The sequence below is a fragment of the Silene latifolia genome, chromosome 4 (assembly GCF_048544455.1).
Source record: "Silene latifolia isolate original U9 population chromosome 4, ASM4854445v1, whole genome shotgun sequence".
NCBI classification, from domain to species: Eukaryota; Viridiplantae; Streptophyta; class Magnoliopsida; order Caryophyllales; family Caryophyllaceae; genus Silene; species Silene latifolia.
In genome coordinates this window covers 101,502,016-101,521,757 of record NC_133529.1, presented here as the reverse complement: position 1 = coordinate 101,521,757, position 19,742 = coordinate 101,502,016, and the positions used below count along the sequence as shown (strand labels likewise).

At 38.0% G+C, this 19,742-nt stretch overlaps 3 protein-coding genes across 3 annotated transcripts; 2 read left to right on the top strand and 1 right to left on the bottom strand.

Annotated features, from left to right (window-relative positions):
• The first annotated feature begins 5,499 nt into the window (after positions 1 to 5,499).
• LOC141653662 (UDP-glycosyltransferase 76B1-like) lies at positions 5,500 to 7,389 on the top strand. Its single transcript, XM_074461490.1, has 2 exons — positions 5,500 to 6,020; positions 6,284 to 7,389. The coding sequence occupies exons 1-2, from the start codon at positions 5,534 to 5,536 to the stop codon at positions 7,192 to 7,194; spliced, it is 1,398 nt and encodes a 465-aa protein (XP_074317591.1). The 5' UTR covers positions 5,500 to 5,533; the 3' UTR covers positions 7,195 to 7,389.
• LOC141651838 (pseudouridine-5'-phosphate glycosidase-like) lies at positions 6,011 to 18,633 on the bottom strand. Its single transcript, XM_074459533.1, has 15 exons — positions 18,535 to 18,633; positions 18,197 to 18,289; positions 17,153 to 17,263; positions 16,796 to 16,878; positions 13,035 to 13,064; positions 12,420 to 12,453; positions 11,251 to 11,357; positions 11,091 to 11,151; positions 10,360 to 10,466; positions 10,163 to 10,240; positions 9,125 to 9,170; positions 8,645 to 8,765; positions 8,469 to 8,554; positions 7,815 to 7,969; positions 6,011 to 6,321 (listed from the first exon to the last, which is right to left on the bottom strand). Exons 1-14 carry the CDS (start codon positions 18,614 to 18,616, stop codon positions 7,875 to 7,877), a joined length of 1,134 nt encoding a protein of 377 aa, XP_074315634.1. The 5' UTR covers positions 18,617 to 18,633; the 3' UTR covers positions 6,011 to 6,321; positions 7,815 to 7,874.
• Positions 13,071 to 16,275, top strand: LOC141653663 (histone H3.3-like). The gene has a single exon (XM_074461491.1). The coding sequence runs from the start codon at positions 15,590 to 15,592 to the stop codon at positions 15,995 to 15,997; it is 408 nt and encodes a 135-aa protein (XP_074317592.1). The 5' UTR covers positions 13,071 to 15,589; the 3' UTR covers positions 15,998 to 16,275.
• Positions 18,634 to 19,742: the final 1,109 nt, after the last annotated feature.

The following is a 19,742-nucleotide window of genomic DNA, read 5'->3' as shown; positions in this document are numbered from 1 at the left end:
AGCTGGGCACCAAGAAAGGAGGAGCCGCCGGGAGAATACTGATGAAGGTCGCCGTGACATGAATAGTTCACGGCCTGAAAGATCTAACAGGAAACAGAGCTCGGCGGGCGCCGGGGGGAGTTCGGGACCATACACCCAGAAGCGGTACCACGGTCTCACCCCCCTGGTCAAATCACCGGCCGAGGTCTTTGCCCTGAGCAAGAATGAAGGGCAGAAGTGGGTAAGACCCCCCAAGACAAGGGCGGAGGGCGACGCAAGCCAATTTTGCGATTACCACGGCCAGCCCGGCCATAAGACCGACGACTGTCGGCATCTGAAGAACGCCATCGAGGAGCTGATCCGAAAGGGGCTCTCGGCAAAGTACGTAGGCGGGGCCCCGAAACGAGCTCCGACGGGGGCGAACAGAAATCGATATTCCGGGGATGGGAGTGATCCAGGTGGTTATCGGAGGAAACGAGAACGGAGGGTCGGCTAATGGGCACAAACGGCACCTAAATGAGCTTTACCAAGCCATCAACTTTGTGCCCACCACAACGATCCCCGCTTCCACCGTCCCCGATTTAACCATCGGAAAGAAAGACTACGAAGGAGTCGTAGCCCACTCGCACAACCGGCCCGCCGGTGGTCCACCCGGACATATCCAACCACTTGGTTAAGAGGTGCCTAATTGATACGGCGCCTACACGAACATCATGTTCGGGAATGCTTCCTCAATCTCGGTCAAGATTGAGGACCCGAGCCCCCGCACTAACCCACTATACTGACTTCTGCTGGGCGGCCTAGTCCCCCTGGGGTCAATAACTGCCGGTGATGTTTGGCCAAGCCGATGCGGCCAAGAATGTTTGGTCCGAGTTCGTGGTCATTGATGGTACGTCTGCCTACAATGTTCTAATAGGCCGGATTACTTTGAGCGAGGCCGATCTTTGTAATGTCCATCCGGGCCACGACATTGATGTATGTCTCGGACCGGGGAGGCCAAAAGCTCGTCTCAAAGGACGAGAGGGACGAAATTGTCAATGTCCAAATATCCGCGGAGGGTGTAACATGCAATCCCTCAAAGTGGCGAAGAAATACGAGAAGGGGAAGAGCCCATCCTTACGACAGGAGGGTGATCCGATGAGCACCAACAACGTCAACATGGTCGAGGGGGCCGAGACCGAACAAATAGAAATTGACCCGGGGCACCGTAATCGCCGGTGTCGGCCGGAGCCAAAATCGAGCCGACCTCTTGGACTGCGAGAAAGAACAAAGACGTCTTCGCGTACTCAGCCGCCGAGATGCCAGGCGTGAGCCGAGAGGTGATCGTTCACAAGCTGAACGTACTCTCCAACGCTCGCCCTGTCAAGCAGAAGATGAGGAACTCCTCGGCCGAGAAAGATGAGGCCATCAAGGCCGAGGTAGACAAACTATTAGAGGCGGGCTTTATCATGCCTTATACTTACCCTGAGTGGCTAGCAAATGTTGTAATGGTAAAGAAGTCATCAGGGGGGTGGAGGATGTGTGTTGATTTTACAAACCTTAATAAAGCATGCCCTAAAGATTGTTATCCCTTGCCTCGAATAGATAGCTTAATAGACGCAACGGCAGGCTACACTATGCTAAGCCTGCTAGACGCCTTCTCAGGGTACCATCAGGTATTCATGGCCGAAGAAGACATGCCTAAGTGCGCATTCATCACCATACATGGCACATACATGTATAAAATGATGCCGTTCGGTTTGAAAAACGCTGGCACAACTTACACTAGGCTGGTGGACAAAGTGTTTCAAGATCAAAAAGGGCGGAACAAGGTTAAAATGATAACAAAAAATATTTAAATTGTTCATGATTATAAACCTAATTCAGCCTCTTTTTGGCAATGGCGTAAACTTATGAGCCTCCGGACTTTATTTAGAAAAGGGTTAAGATAACAGGTAAGTAATGGTAGCAATATTAATTTTTGGTCTGATAATTGAGTCTTTTTATATCCTCTTACCAGCAATATTAATACCCGCGATCTTAATCTTTTGGTTACAGATTTCATAACCCCTGATAAACAATGGGATGTTAGTAAGTTATCCGAGTTAGTGAATAACGATACTGTTAATCAAATAGCTAATATTCCACAATTGCATAATGATATTCCAGATACTCTCATTTGGGGGTTCTCTGTGGATAGAAAACTTTCTACCAAAACAACATGGTTAGCTCAAGGTTTGTTCAATCAAAGTTTTGATAAATGTGAATTTTATTGGATTTGGAAATTGAATATTCCTCCAAAGTTAAAATTTTTTCTTTGGAAAACTTGTGTTGACGGCCTCCCTACGAAAGGTAGGCTTCTTAAAAGTCATATAAATGTCCCACCTCATTGTGTTTTATGCAATCATCCTATTGAAATAGAGACCATATCTTTTTCAAATGTCCCTTGATTGGTTCAGTTATTCAAGACATGAACATTATTAGCTTTAACAATTTTTTTTGCAATTTATGATAATATTTCAAGTCAAAGGTTTCTAATGAAACTCAATTATCTCAAAGGCTTAATTCCAAAAGTTGATTTCATTAAGATTATTTTTATTTGTGGAATGCATGGTTTTATAGAAATGACATTATCTTTAATAATGCTCATTTCTATTCCAGCAAATAACTTAATCTCTTAGGCGGTAATAGCATAGAGATATGGAATGAGACTAGGCATAAAAATCTCAAAAATCCCGAGAAAGATGAGTCTGCTAAAAGCACTACTAGTAAGGAAGAAATTCGGTGGCAAAAATCTAGAAATGGGTTTTTAAAGCTAAATTTTGACGGATCGAAAATAAATGGGAATAAAGCTGCTTTAGGATATTATATAAGAGATCATAATGGTAAAATCGTTTTGTTAGGAGCAAAAAGTTGCGGATCTAATAGTATTCTAGCAGCTAAATACTTATGAATCTCAAAGTTAATTGTGGAAGGTGATAATTTATGTGTTATGAGCTAAATTCGTGGTACTTTGCAAATTCTTTGGAAAAGTTATAGTATTATCAAGGATGTAAAATTAGATCTTCATTTCTTCGATAAAGTGATAATTAAACATTGTTTTCGTGAAGCCAACATAGTTGCTGATTTTATGGCTTTTATTGAACATTCATATCCAACACTTTCAAGATGGTTTGCAAGCCGGTGACTTCAACGTACCTCACTCATTCGAAAGGATGAGATAGGTTGGTCTTACTCTAAAAGATCAATATAGTTTTCTTGCCTTATCCCAAAAAAAAATGCAAATTAGAAACAAAAACAATAAATATAGCTAGAAATTAAACCACTGTCTTTACTTCTAAACCTGACCCGGCTCGACTCAATTTTTCTAGGGTAAAGAGACCTCTAAACCTAAAAGCCCATTAACTTGAACACGAAATAACTTAACCTGAAAATCAGGTCAATTGGGCCAGTTTTGGGTCGGGTCAATTCGAGTTCAGATTGTCGGGTTTGGAAGAATTCGGGTCAGGTAAGGTTGTTTCGGGTTCGGGTTATTTTCGGGGAGGTTGTTTTCGAGTTATTTGTGAATAACAATTCCGTTTCCTCAATTCGGATTTCAGGTCCTCAATTCGGGTTCGGGTCAAGTCATTTGGGTCGGGTAAATTTTGTCAGATACTTTAATTTAGGGTCGAAAAGGACCCGACATGTTCATGTTACATATGAATCTAAACGATGTAAAATGGTGAAATAATAGTTACTAAAATTTTAAATAATTAAATGGCAAATATGATTTAAGAATCTATTTAATACAAATATTACATTTCATTTAAAAAAATAATGAATTATAATTACTTCTATATAAGTACGGCAAGTAATCAATTTTTTTTCGCAACTGCTAAATCCCACACACCCTTTTGCTAAATCCTACACATTTTATCATAATATTCCATAACTACCCTTCACCATAAAAAAGAACTAAAAAAAATAATCTTCTTCTCTTTCTCACAAACCTGACTAATTCATTAAAAACTCGACAATTATGAATCTTAATTAACACATACCACATGTAATTTCTTCGTTTTATCTACAAATTTCATCAATACCATCTTTTAATTGATTTACTCAAAAATTTTCTAAAAGAAAAGGTTTTTTTCTTTTTAAATAATTAGGGTTTGGATTAAATCAAAGAGTTAATCATGATTTTATTTATCAAAATTGATTTGCCAATTAAATTAAAACCAACTAATGACCATTCAAGTAATTGCAAATACTTTCTCGATTCAATTGATGATGGAGCAATGGGGCACTAGTATATGCTAATACCATTCATTCCAAGTTGCTACAAATCCAAGCTCTCTTATTTTGGATGCAATGATATATACCGAATTGAATATGGTTTGTAAATATGTAACTGTGCATTGAGATTTAGTATGGAGGAGGCCATTATTTCTAATTTTAATTAACATCATTAAGATTCATCGCCGTCAACCACCATTGCCGAAGTACGGTGTTCGTGCACGTTGTTCATCTATTCTGCCGGTGTACATGGTGCCCTCGGCGCCGGGAGGGGTGGCCGGGCAGGTAGGGGTGGGGAGGGTGGCCGGTGCAATGAGGGGTGTCGGTTTGATTGGAGGGGAGAATGAAATGGTGTGTATCTTTTAGGTTTTTCATATTTGTGTTTTGGTGGATATGAGAAATGAGAGGGGTATAATTGGAATAAGGGAAAAAATGTGCGGGATTTAGTAAAATGGTATGCGAGATTTAGCACGTCCTTTTTTTTTTACCGTGCCAAGTAATCAATTTTGAGAATGCCAAAAACAAGAGAACTCAAGATTAGCGTCGTTTCTCTCACAAATTAAGCCTGGATCCCTTGATATAATTTTCAATCTTTTTCACGATTAGGGGTGATGTACTGATGTGTCATAAAGAGAGTTTGAAACACGTGATGAGACACGGAAATGGGACTGAGAATCCGTACTCGAAAAAATCTAGTCCATGAAATCTATGGGCAATACAAACATGAATGCAAAACAAACAGACACTACATTACACTACTGAACACATTATGACCATAATAGAATGTCTTTGATCACCAAATGAATATAATAACATGGGTTTCCCATAAAACCACGTTCACCACCTTCTAACTACGGATTAAACTAATAAACACGGTGGAGGAGCTTAGTTATGCCGAGAGTCCGACAGAGGACCCGACCCGGCGACCCCTTGGATCATTCAAGTCCATATATAAGCTGAACTGATTTTCAACACCAACACCACGGCAAGTAAAACATCACTAAATCACCAAAATTACACACCTTTTCCAAATGTAAATATGTCAAATTTCCCGAAACTAACAACGATGCATAACTAATAAACAAAAGTACACAAGGAGATATTTCATTTACAGAAGAGCCTTTTTTTCAATGTAAATATGTCAAATTTCCCGAAACTAACAACAATGCACAACTAATTAAAAAAAGTAGACAAGGAGCTATTTCATTTACGGAAAAGCCTCTTGGCTGATATCTTCCTCGAACTCTACATTAAAAGAGAGACAATAATCCGAGACTAAGTAACCTACAACATAACACAAATGGAGATGAAGCAAGAGAACAAGATATCTTGTAGAGTAATATTATTTCCTCAGCCATATATTGGCCATTTAACCCCAATGCTCAATCTTGGAAATGCCCTTCATTCAAAAGGCTTCTCAATCACGATAATTCAAACACGGTTTAACGCTCTCAACCAAACAGAATACCCAAACTTTGAATTTTACTACATTGAAGATCCCATGTCAAAAGACGCAGCTCCCTGGTCAACGGGTTCTCTAAAAACAATAGCATTATTAAACAAGACTTGTTCGGGGGTATTTCGGGATTGTTTGTCACGCATATTAGAGGATGCTTCCATTAACAAGGAAGCGGTTGCTTGCCTTATTGCAGACCCTTTGTGGGAGTTTGTAGGGAGTATTGCTGATGAATTCAATTTACCGAGGCTTGGCTTACGAACTGGTGGCTTGTTGGCTGTTATTCTTTATGACTCTTTATCACTTCTTCGTGAGAAAGGCTACTTTCAAGGTATTATGTTATTAATTAACAAACAAGCAAGTATCCTTACCGTAGAATTTTATTTATGACATGGAAGAAGGAAAAAAAAAAGGCATGCTCATCTTCTTCAGTTAACTTAATTTATGATTAGTTTCACACTTTCACCCCTCCCATTTTCACAATTACGGAGTACTTTATATTTCGACACTAAAGAACCGTTCTCACAATGCTTTTAACATTTCACAACATCTCCGATAGTTGTTTATGGTTCTCCTTTTGTGGTTCTCTACCAGAATTTGAACAAGAAGCAGTAGTGGCAGAGGTTCCACCCCTGAAAGTGAAAGACCTTCCATCAGAAGAATATCATGAGCCAATAGCTATAATGGCAAAAGAAACCAGAAGCTACTGTCAGGGAATCATCTGCAACACATTCAAGGAACTTGAAGGATCTATACTAGACAGAGTTCGTTCAACTCTTCGTTCTATTCCAATCTTTCCAATAGGTCCACTACACAAATACGCTCCAACTAATTTGGATAGTATCATTACTCCAGAACAGACTTCCATCACTTGGCTTAATACCCAAGCACCCAATTCTGTACTTTATGTGAGTTTTGGAACTCTTGCAGCAATTAGCAAGGAACAGTTTTTAGAGGTGGCATGGGGAATAGCCAATAGCGAGCAACCATTCTTGTGGGCAGTTCGGCCTAGGTTGATAGATGGGTTTGGCACAGACGATGCTTTATTTTCAGACGCTTTCTTAAAGATTGTTAATGAAAGGAGCCATATCGTCGCGTGGGCCCCTCAAAAAGAGGTATTGGCCCATCCGGCTGTAGGCGGGTTTTGGACTCACTGTGGGTGGAATTCAACGATTGAGAGTATTTGTGAAGGAGTGCCTATGATTTGCCTTCCATTCTTCGGCGATCAAAAGATGAATGCTAGACACTTAAGTGATGTTTTAAAGATTGCGTTGCAGCTGGAGAAAGGACTGAACAGGGAAGATATAGAAAAAACGATCAGACGACTGATGGTTGAAAAGGAAGGTGACAATATGAGGAAAAGAGCAGCAGCTTTGAAATTGAAAGCAGAACAATGTATCACGGAAGGAGGGTCTTCAGACGAATCATTAGATCGACTTACTAGTCACATTTTATCATTTTGTGAAATTGAGAAGATGCCAGTCCAAAATCAGCTCAAGCAGTGATACAAAATTACAAATGACAGAATTACTTAAACAAGGGGCTCTTACTCTCTTAGTTCTAGCCAAATCGTATATACGAGTACTATACTCTGTAATACACTACCCACTGGTGTATCGCCATATTTGAAATGTTAGAGACGCCTCTAAGATGTATAAGCAAAGAAATGAATAAATAAAATAAATTCCTTTGCTTCTGAACATTGGTCCTTAGACACTAAAAACCTTTCACCATATTTGACATTTAATAGCTAAAATTTACATCTCATCAAGGATGCTAGCGAAAGAGATTCTTATTGACACCAACCACTACAAGCAGATAAAAACCAAATCACATGTGATTTACATGAATTTATTCCTTCCTCGTTAAAACATCCCCAAAGGTAAAAGTGTGATTGACTGATGCCTTGGGTACTTCGACACTTCACTTTGGTTTATTGTTTATTTGTCGCAGTCTAACATTCTGGCACAACACTCCACGATGCTTCAATACATCAATCTAGGCAAAAAATGTGATTTTGATTCACAAAATAGCCAACGGCAAGTCGGCAACACCACGACACATCCGACAATTCAACATACAATTTAGAAAAGTTCAAATAATAGCTTGAGATAGCAACATTTACCTTGATAGATGTATGTATGCTTATTGCTAAGGCAACATAGCGCCTCGAGTGTAGATAATATCAAGATTTGTCGTCACCGCCATATCCTCCTAACTGAGCCAGACGAACGGCAATCTTAGAGCCAATAATGGCATTATTCTTCACAAGAGCAATGTCTATAAATAGGTGAAGGGAAGTACACAAACTGAGAATTACACACAGGTTAGAGACTCGAATAAAAAGCTGCATAATAGTACACGAATTGACAGATTCAGCTCTGAAAAAGTTCCATCTTTTTTTGTAGAAAAATGAAAAGTACTACGGAGTACTTTATTGAAGGTCGTAGTAAAAACATTTTTAAAAAAATTGATTGGATTTTTAGAAAGAAAATATCAACTGAAGTCTGAAGAGCAGTTGAAATAGATTCACATCATACAAGTTTGGCGCAATGACACTTAAATAAATGCAAATATCAATCATCCTACATTCCTACCTGATAAACTGGTAAAGTGATTCAATATTATTCGAGACTTCCGAAGACAGAATCGTTATTGTGATTGCCATTCCCCTTGCACTAAAAAATAGAGACCCTTGAGAGTAAAGAAAAAAAATGGACAAGAAAAAATAGGGAGAAGAAATGAGAAGGTTGCAACTTTTTTAAGTATCATAGGATACTAGAAGCTAATGAAGCTCCTCCAGTTAATTCATTCACTCTCGAAAGTAAGAAAGGGGTTTCAGCACTGCCTGTTATATTCTTCTCCCTGTAAGACAAAAATAAAACAATAAGCATGGTGGCTGCAAGCTTTATTTATAATCAGCAATATTGTCTTATAGCCAAAATGAGTAATTACCTTGCTTCCTTTAAAGCTCGCTGGATTGCAGACTCGACGAAAGTTCCAGAGGCAGAGTGTTCTTTAGGGATGGGAACTGCAATGAGTATGCCAGTTCCAAGTTCAAGCTTCATGTTGGCTTCTGTAAATATATAACAAAGATGGATTTTAATACCAATGTTTTCATGAACCAGTATGCGGATGTTAGGGAAGAATTATTAAAGATTTGCAAAAAGAATGTGTTGTTCATTGACACGAATACATGAATAGTAACTAATTACCTAGGAATTCAAATTCCACTAAAATAGAGGAAGTTGTTTACCTAGCCGCTAAGTAAGCATGTATTCTTGTAGGAATTTCAATTCTTTTGTTCAACTTCAACCAAACAATTTTTTCCACTTCATAGTAAATAGAAAATTACTTCGCATATGACAAACCACTTCCTAGGCATTGAACATTTTTATAGTATATAAACCAAATGAAACCTAATTTGTCAAGCACCTATTAACCGAGCAGCATCTTGTGGGGAGTTAAGTCGACAAGGAACCTGCAGTTCATCAGAACAGTCAAGTAGCATTATCCATATTTCACAGAAGGAAAGAGCCAAAATGAATTATCTCCTCTAGTCCTCTTCCCTTCCTTTCTACCTCCCTGCAGTGGTGGAGCGAGGAGGGGGGGGGGGGGGGGGCTTGCAGGGCGCTCACCCCCGTTGGTGTTTGAAAATTTCGAAATTTTTAGTTAAATTTTTCGAATTTTTTCGAGCCCCCCTTGTAATATTAGCCTTTCGCCCCCGTTGGAATTTTTTGCCCCCGCTGACTTAAAATCCTGGCTCCGCCACTGCCTCCCTGATTATCAAATTGTACCAATGTCATGCAAGATTTTCAATTACCAAACAAACATGGTTTTGAACAGCTGTTTTGATGAATATCTTCATCGTCCAAGATACTTTAGTCACATATATAAACTTAACATGAGTATACACGTCAACATTACCCCAATGCCTCAATGGACGACACATGTGGTATGGTAAGATGGGGTCAGACGTAAAAATCCCTACCCACAAAGGTTGATCCTAGATGATCCGTGATAAAAAAAACAATGCATGTAAAATGCGTTGACACTTCATTATTTCAAGATACAAAAGGCGTAGAGACTAGAGAGTGTACTTGGTCGTCCCCCTTTAACTAAAAGAATAAATCAACTAAAAGACCCGCTCAACTTTTCTAACAATGGAATGGGCCTTCATTATTAACCATTCTGTATAAATTGGGCCCATGGTTATATCAACTTTGGGATTTTCAATACTAAAACGTGTGAGACAAATTGGCATATGACCTATTAGATGACAAATTGATTTTTTTGTAAAGTCTAATACATAAAAGTTGGTTTTTCGCTTTTTTGTAAGGTCTTATACATAAAAGATATTCATAAATGTAGCTATATATTGATCCCCGATTCCCCGGACTTTCCTATGATGAACCAAAAGAAAGATCCTTAACGTTTCTAGCAGAACTTTAATATAAGGACATCGGAGAGTACCTTGCAACCGCTTGTTTCAGTAAAGAAGGCAGGAAACTCATTGGTCCTATATCCAGCAACACACACTCCATGAGTCACCTGCAGTAAATAGTAAAAGGATACAGATTACATGTCTAGAGACTGATATAAATGAAATAACATGCAAAATATAATTATATAAATGAAATAACATGCAAAATATTTCATGCATTCAATACCAGATACTCAAGTGTTCTAGGTATGTCAAGTATTGATTTAGCACCAGCGGATACGACTGCAAAAGGATTCTTCCCTAGCTCGATTAGATCAGATGACACATCCATAGCTGCAAGAAAAATGCCAAACCAACAAATAATAAACACGAGGGATATTATTTACTACTAACAGACCAATGCACTCTGCTCATAGACGCTGCAGTTTTATGATGAAAGACCCAACAATATCATTCCTCACTATCGACATGTGGACACAGCCATAGCACCAATGCACCATTAAAACAGCTTTTGCTCATTCTGTTCATAAGCCTGATCTCATCCATGTAGATGCATGTGAATAGGAGATCTCACCATCTCGCTATAGTAAACCTACAATTCTATATTTGAGAAATTTTAATCGTGGTTACCATTAAAAGCAAAAGAAGGAGCCTTTTCAAAACAAGAAACTTGTGAGCAGATTTATAGTCGGAAGATGAGTGGATTGCGGTTTCCATCACACATAACTACACTCAATTCATTTATGAAATTCAAACACTATTTGGTATTGGCACCACTGAATTTTAACATATCTGATATTAAAGTCCCAGTGCCCGTAGGATTGTATTATTTGTATACGATGACAACCGAGGGTATTAGAAGATGAACTGTTGAAGACAACTTGACACCGAAACACTTCTCAGAAAAGGAACGAATACATCACATTTATTCACGTCATTAGAAAAAAGTCAAATTACTTTGTTCACCATGCCTGTGTACTCCTCCGATTCCTCCAGTCACAAAGACTGAAATGCCAACCTGAAATGTCACTGATAATAGTTAACCCAATAGCTTGAAGTGAGACTTGGCATAGACATCCATAACATCAATGAGCTCTGAGCTTCTTCAAGGCCATACCATTGAAGCAAAAAACATTGTCGCTGAAACAGTTGTAGCACCATTTGGCTCCTGCAGCAACCTGGAGAAATTGTGAGATAAAAATTGGCTTTGAACAAAGTGCAAAACTAGAACCACATAACGAATACAATCGCTTTTTAAGATATGTTCTCAAAATGTCCAAGAATTGGTAACTGTCCAAGCATTAGTAAGTCCCCTTCAGAAACAGTTGTAGGCTCTGTTTGGCAAGACACTTCAGGTAGCTTATTTGACCAAAGTACCTTATTTGACCAAAATTTCAGCTACCTTATTTTTTTTGTAAGTGGTTGGCAATTACCTTATTTAACAAATAAGCAACAACAACAACAAAGCCTTAGTCCTAGGGTTGTAAATGATCTGAGCCGGCTCGACAAGTCCTCGGAATCGCTCAGTCAAAGTCAAAGTCAAAGCTCGGCTCGTGCTCGGTCAAAACGAACTCGAGCTCGAGCCGAGCTTGGCTAAATACGAGCCAAGGCCGAGCTCGGGCTCGGAAGCTCGTTTATATTTTTTTTTGTATAATTTATATAATTTAATATTAATGTTATTTTAAATTATATGTTATTTAGCCATTTATGAGTATATTATAACATAATACTCCCTCCTATCCATTGTTTTTTTCCCATTTGAAGTGGGCACGGGGATTAAGGGTGGGGAGTATAATATTGATAAATATATGAGTGGGGTTTGGTAATTGGAGAGAGGTATGAATAATTATGATTAAATATTAATAAAGGTGATGGGTGGGGTTTGGTTATTGGAGAGGTAGGAATAATTAGAATTAAATATTAATAAAGTATATAGTGGGGTTTGGTGAGTGGAAAGAGGTAAGAGTATAATATTAATAAAAACTTTCTAAAAAAGGAAAGGGGAAGAAAACCTGAATAATCCGTTTTAGGAAATAGGGAAGAAAAGAGTGGATAGGAGGGAGTAGTTTTTAGTATTTTATAATCTTATTTGTTTTTTAAAAATATTTATATTTAGTTAGATTTAAAAAGCGAAAAAGTGAAATAATATAAAGACAAAACGAGCTCGAGTTTTTAGGCTCGACGAGCTTCGAGCCGAGCTCGAGCTAAAAACTTCAAGCCGAGCTCGGCTCAAATTTCACTCGTTTACACCCTACTTAGTCCCAACATAGGTTGGGATCGGCTAACATGAATCATCATCTGAATCCGTATAGGTTTGAATCTGCCAATACAGTCAAAGGTAAATAAACAAAGGGAAAAAAAATAGATAAATGGTAAACAAAACAAGTGTGTTTGTAAAAACTAAAATAAAAAAAAAAATAAAAAAAAAAAGCGTGAAAACCAGGTTCAAAGGTTAAAGCGACAAAACGGATTTGTAAAACAAAAATAGAGTATAAGCCGTCTTTTTTAAAAAAAATAAAAATAAAAATAAATATTCAAGCAAAGATGAGGAAAGATAAGTAAATATCTAAAATTCAAACTAAATCTTCAACGTGGATTAGTTCTCTCCACAATACGCTCTTGCTCGCCATACTCTGAGTGGATTCCAGAAACCCTCTCATCCGGGCTGTCATATCGTTTTCAATCACCCTTATCCATGTTTGTTTCGGTCTTCTCTTTCCCCTAACTACATTATCCACTCCCCAACTCTCAATTCTCCTCACCGGTGCAGCAGGTGCTCTCCGCCGTACATGGCCAAACCATCGTAAACGGTTTTCCCTCATCTTATCTTTAATTGAAGCAACACCTACTTTCTCTCGGACCACTTCGTTACTCAGCCTATCCTTTCTTATGTGGCCACACATCCAGCGAAGCATTTGAGAAATAAGGTACCTGAAATAAGTTAACTTCCATTTTTTACCCCTTCAGTCTATAATATTAAATAGTTATCATATCCTTTTACGTCATCTTCCCAAAAATCAGCAACCTTTCCAGCTACTTTGCCAAGCACTTTACATAATCAGTTATCTTATCAGTTTCTAATTTTCAGCTACCTTATCAGTTACCTTTTCAGGTTTCAGTTACTTTTTTAGGTTTCAGATAATTTTACCAAACAAAGCCGTAGTCATGTGCTACAAGCAGCTTCTCAAAAAGTGAATAATTAAATAAAAAAAAGGCTATTTTGAACACCCTTAATCGCAGAATAATGAAGGCACCGGTCAAACTATTATATATGATAAAGAGGAGAAAGTTTGAAAGAATACAACCTAAATGAAACAATCAGGTAAAAAACATCAGGTAGTCGGATGTTTGCAGCTCATTTTTTTAATGGCTGAATTCGGTGTAGAAAACACAGAGAAACTGTTTCGAATAACCCATAATGAATATTGCATTGATCGCATTACCGAGTTCCTACTTTACAAAATAAGAATCGCAAATAAAACAGACAGTACAATATATAAATTTGTAGTCTTGTAGATTCTAACACAAATAGGACTTGCCTCTACATGTGTAGCATCTCCATTCTAAAACACAATTGTCCTTACTCTATAGAAATCTAATACATGTTTGTTGGATCTAACGGTATTCGCCAATCTCAGCTCTAGCATTGGGAATTTCATGGACAACTCAAAATATTATCACGTTCACACCTAAGTTGGACATAAAATTAAATGTGTCACCTACAGTTACGCTGATGGATATGATTTAGAGAAGTTGTCCACAATCAAACGCTTGATCTCGTGTGTAGGTGGCTGTCTATAACTTACTGCTTGGGCCTAACAACTCAAGACAAACAGATAAACTATTTCCATTTTCCAGCATATCCAGACGAAGAGTTTTTAAAATGGAAGTAGTAATATTACTAATATGCTTTCATGGGCCATTGGTTGCCACGCAACTAACTTGTGTCATTATGTGCAGACCATCGTGTAATTATTTTACCCTTAGAGTTCCTTTGTGCGAAAGTAATGGTTGCAACTACCCACATCCTTCCAAGAAAATTATTAGCAATAAATAGTAGTGATAGAAATGCTTTCTCTCTTACCTCAAAAAAAAAAAGTAATGCTTTCTTTGCTTTCCCGGTCTTGCAAGATAAGGTCAAACTCACCGACGACCTCCTCAACCCCCACCCTATTCTTTGCTTTCCCAGTCTTCCCTTCTTTCTTCCTTTATATCATCATTTCTTCTTTCCTTCCATCACCTCACCACGATCCTCAACTATTCGACCTCCTCCACCTCCTTCCTCTTTTAACCTCCCCTGATCTACCTTCCAAACTCCCCTCACAAACTTGTTTATGCAAGGATGGTCGATTGATGGGGTTAAGTAGTCATCTATGATCACATGCGTCGAGTGGTGGAGGATGGCAGTGGGATTGAGTAGTGGAGGCTGGTAATGTGTCAAGTTTCAAGGTGTTGGTATTGCATGGCATTAAATCAAGGCCCTGACATCAAAACGTGACCTTTTTGTTTTGGCTTTGAAGATTACCAATTTACCATCACCACATTCTAAGACAATATAGGCCGTATTAAGCATGATTAGGCAGTGACAGCCCCAACGACACACCGTGATCCAAAACTGAGATTTAACACTACGGTTAGTAATGAGTCTGGTAAGGCTGAGCAGTGAAGGCAGGTGGGAATTCCAGTGATGTGGTATGGTGGTGTTAAGTAGTGGAGGTTAGTTGTAGGGTATTAGGTGGTGTTGGTTGTGGTGGAGAAAGAGAGTTAGGTGTGTGGGTAGTGTGGTCACTCCAGTGAAGGAAGGAGACAGACGAGGGGGCGTCCGTAGTGTGGCCGTTTAACATGAAAGTAGTCGTAAGAGTCTTAAGAGACGGTCTTACACTACATAAACAAGAAACAAATTCACAGCTGATGTAAACGGGTCACTAAAAGCTGAAAATGGTCACTGCTGATATAAAATGGTTCACTAAATAAAAAGAATCATAAGAAACAATAATGGTCAATTGTTACTGGCTTAAAGGTCCATAGTGTTCTTACACTACAAACATATATGGGCTCACTTCACTGTCTAAGTAAAACTGGTTTTACAGTAAAGGCAACTGACAAGTTTCATAGGATCAACCCAAAAGGGGAAATTGGAAGGTTCAGAATTAAGAGGCCCACAAGTCCACAACATCCCTTCTTACTGAAGAAAAAAAAGATATTTTGCTAAATTACTCTCACATGATCAAAATATATATTATTTTAAAATAAATAGGAACATCTAGAAGATTTCCACATCTCTATTACTCAGGAAACAAGATTTTGACTACAACTAGGTTTTTGAAGACAGATTCATATTCAAGCTAGGTTTCACTATAAATAGCCTCCTACCCCTCCTCCATTCATTCATTCATTCATTCAGTTAGTCATTCAATCCTTCCTTCCTTCCTTCATTCATTCAAAAAAATACTAGCATGGCTCGCACCAAACAAACCGCCCGCAAATCAACCCTGCTGAAGGCCCCTAAGAAGCTGGCCTACAAGGTAACACGTAAGACGGTCCCCAACATCGGTGGAGTGAAGAAGCCCCATCGATACAGACCAGGTACTGTTGCACTCCGTGAAATTCGAAAGTATCAAAAGAGTACTGAGCTGTTGATCAGGAAACTCCCCTTCCAAAGACTTGTTCGTGAAGTTGCTCAAGACTTCAAGTCTGATCTTCGCTTCCAGACCCATGCCGTCTTAGCCCTTCAAGAAGCTGCTGAGGCTTTCCTTGTTGGTTTGTTCGAAGACACCAATCTTTGTGCCATTCATGCTAAGCGCGTCACAATTATGCCTAAGGATATCCAGCTGGCAAGGAGGATCAGGTGTGAACGTGCTTAAGCATGAAGTCTAGGTTCAGTTTGTTATATGATATATTATCTAATCTATACTTAAAAATAAGCCGTTGAAGGCATATAAGGTTAACTGTTGAGTCTGATAGACAGACATCAAACAGGCTTATGCTTCTAAACTATTATAGCCTGTAGGCGTATAAATTCGTTTTATATATTTGAGCAATGAATGAAATTGGTATTTGGAGTACAAATAGCATAAAAGGAAGCCTCATCAAACATCATTACAGATGATTTTTGATCTCATCGTAACTTTGAGTTTGTTTATGTGCTTTTTCAAACAAGTATTATCATAAGTTTTCAGAATAGCATCGTGGTCGATTCAGTATTATTAAAGGTACCATATCATCCAAAATCAGGACAGATAACAACCCAAAGGCACTCTTCATACATAGAAAATAGTTGCAATGAAGAAAACAGACGAGTTTGCAAATAGATTCCATGATCCCAAACCCTACTCCCAAAATAGTAGAACAGTAATACAGTATATATGAATTCAATATCACTTCGATCATAGACACCGATTTACCGAAGTTTAAAACTATATTCTTATAGCTAAATCTCTACTTTAAGTTTTGGAGTTAAAAAAAACCTACTATGAGAGAAAAGTGGCCATAAACTACAAGCAAACCATTAGTCCATTACACAACTTTCTTTGGGGAGGCGGAGGCTTTACAGTGATCTTCATTTTCATTTATAAAAGCATGCTTTGGAACAAAATATAGACAGAACACAAAGATGAGAAGGTAAGCATAATGGTGAAAGCCAAATAATTATGATCACTTACAACAGCGGCAATGTCGCGACGAGCAGTTTTTCGGATTTGGGCTCCAAACTTCGCAAGCCACTCCAACTCCTCGATGTCAAGACCTAGCCATTGAAATAGGAAGGTCATTAGGAGAACAAGCAATGGACTTGGAAGTATTGTCCAGGTTTAATTTAATATGAAGTCACAATTTCATCATTCATGACGAACATACATGATTGTTAATGATCTCTGATCACAGATGCTCATGATTTCAGAAGTCAGTATGACATCAAAAGAAGTTCTAAAAAATAACACCGAAGAAATCAAAATGTCCAAAGTTAACAATAGTAATCCTATTATAATAGGTCAAACTTCAAAGGGAAAGAATTTGAGCACCTATGTGTGGGATTCCATCCAGTATGGCAATGGTTGCCGGAACAGCTCCATTTTCTCTTACGATTCCTTCAATCTCCTTGGCAGTTTCCAACTTCTGAGGATAAGGCATTCCTAAATGCCAAAAAACAATGGAATGAATGATTTAAGGGAAAATGACTATAAAAGTGCATCATTTCCCAGCAGATATAATACACAAGCCCATCATCGAAACCCATAGTACATTATGAATAACTCTGTCATTCGGACAAAGCCGTCTTTCATCTCAAATCATTCCGTCACAGTCTTCTTCTTCTTGTTGTTGGCCGGACACTTGACAAACCTTAAGTCCTTCTCAATAAACACACGAAAGCCTTGACACTTTGGCAAAACTCGTCAGTATATTTCCTTTTGACCTTTTCGACTCCTATTTTTTCGTTTGTATGCTCTCTTCTCAAAGTAATAGAGACTAGCACTACTGTTGTTTAGAAAACAATTCAAGACAATCCTTTGACCATTACTCCATTGTAGCAATATCTTGAAGTCAAGTATAGAACAATTTTACAGAAGCCTCATATTCTTGGATCCTCAATCACATCCGATTCATCTGTCTGAAGTACTTATAAGTGTACTATTCCATGTAACAACCAAGATTAATCCTAAATTCCTAAATTCTTAACTTGGACGCTCCTCATTCATAAATGTTAAATACATCATTCTACTATCGCCTTTCAATGACGGTTCCTTGCAGCCCTCATATCCCTATTCCCTTCCATTTACACGGGTGCTAGGCTCACACTGTGCAGTTGAACACTAACTTAAATTTCAGTTTTAGAGCTCACCCCTACTTCCTTTATACTCCGTATAAAATATAACCTAGTTCGGTTTTGCAAATTCCATTTCTTCCAGAATTAAGATTCCACAGCTCTTGATAATTACACATCAATACAAAAACAACCCGCGATCCCATTCAATTAGACTACACTTAAGCAAATCCCAAAGCCCAATTAGACTAACTAGTAAGCAAAATCAAGGCCATATATAAGTTTATGCTAAAAATTGATATACCGTGGCAAATAATGGTAGATTCAAGAGCAACAACAGCAGCAGCAAGGAACAATGCATCAGACACCTCGGGGCTTATTTTGATCAACCCACCCTACATTGAACCCAATGTTCATAAGCGCATGAAACCATCACAACCACGCATACAAGATAGACCAACATTATCCCAGTGCCTCAAGGGTTCCCGCAAATTACAGATACAACTAATCATAAAAGATACAACTAATCATAAAATTGTGCAAATTAATGAAGCAAATATGATGGGCACAAAATTAATTAAGCAAAATAGAACAAAACCCAACAAAATTATTGAAAATTAAGTAGGGTAATCAAGTATAATATACCTTGGGAGTGATTAGATGAACAGGGTTGAGGGTTTAGATGTTTTTGAATATTGGATAGTCTTGCATTTGCTGACTCCATTTGATGTTTTTATGAAAATTGAGGGTCGTTTGGTTGCCCACTAAATTACACAGAAACTTTAATTCATGTGAATTGCAAAATGGGTAGGTTGTTTGGTTATCCCAATTCACATGAATTGGAACTTCCCATGAATTCCAATTCCTCCATAATGGAGGAAGTTGCTTACCTAGATCCCCCTAGGTAAGTGGTAATGCCTACATGAATTACAATGCCTACATGTAACCAAACAACATTTTCTAATTCACATGAATTCTAAAATCATGTGATATGACACTTCCTAGGCATTGTAAGTTCCCGTGTGTAACCAAACGACTCCGTGAGAATTGAGATTGAACCTCGCAGAACTCTTTTTTTTTTTTTTTTTTTTTTCCTTTTTTTTCCCTGAGGTGATAACCGGGTTGTCTACGGTCAACAAAAACACAAGTAATCATGAGGCGGTAAAATTCTCCTGCATGAGTTTTAAAGTCGTTTCATTTAAATTCATAATATTAAAGCTCATATTAACGTTGAATAATGAGTTACCGAGTTAGGTATTCAAGTGAATTTATTAAAATTTACTAGTCAGTCTAGTAAATTTGTTAATAGTTTTACTGGTCAGTCGAATAAATTGTAATTTATGCGAAATTTACATTATGTAACATTAAGTAAGAAAAAAAATAGAAATTTACCAGAAATTTGCCTTATTACCTCATATTGGTTTGATAATATACACGAAGTGGATGTTATAAATTTGGTTTGTTGATTTTTAAGATTTAACTCTTTGTGAGTTGTGTTTTAGCTTAATTCAAATGGTCTTGAACTCTTGGGGAATAAATTTGGTCGGTGAGATCCAAACAAGTTGGTTTACGTTTAGTGAAATAAAGAGGTATAAAACCAAGGTCAATTAGATACATTTTGTATGTCTCGTAAAATCTGCATACATCTACTTTATTTGTCTATCGCACCCTTTTTTTTGTATTTCGCATATTTATCGCCTTCTCGTCGAACATCCCCTTACAACTATTAGGTGTTGTCTGGCCAAGTTTATGTAAAAGAGCTTTTACTTCATAGAAGGAGTTTTTTCATAAATTACTTTTTGAAAAAGTTGTGGTTGTTTGGCCTAACTTTTGTAGAAATTGTTTCTCAA

Coding starts and splice junctions, on each gene's coding strand:
- LOC141653662 (XM_074461490.1), top strand. CDS start 5,534: ATGGAGATGAAGCAAGAGAACAAGATATCTTGTAGAGTAATATTATTT. Junction 6,021..6,283: donor TGAGAAAGGCTACTTTCAAG/GTATTATGTTAT, acceptor GTTCTCTACCAG/AATTTGAACAAGAAGCAGTA.
- LOC141653663 (XM_074461491.1), top strand. CDS start 15,590: ATGGCTCGCACCAAACAAACCGCCCGCAAATCAACCCTGCTGAAGGCC.
- LOC141651838 (XM_074459533.1), bottom strand. CDS start 18,616: ATGGAGTCAGCAAATGCAAGACTATCCAATATTCAAAAACATCTAAAC. Junction 12,454..13,034: donor TCTCAAATGCTTCGCTGGAT/GTGTGGCCACAT, acceptor CTGTATTGGCAG/ATTCAAACCTATACGGATTC. Junction 8,766..9,124: donor AGATGCTGCTCGGTTAATAG/GTGCTTGACAAA, acceptor ATATATTTACAG/AAGCCAACATGAAGCTTGAA.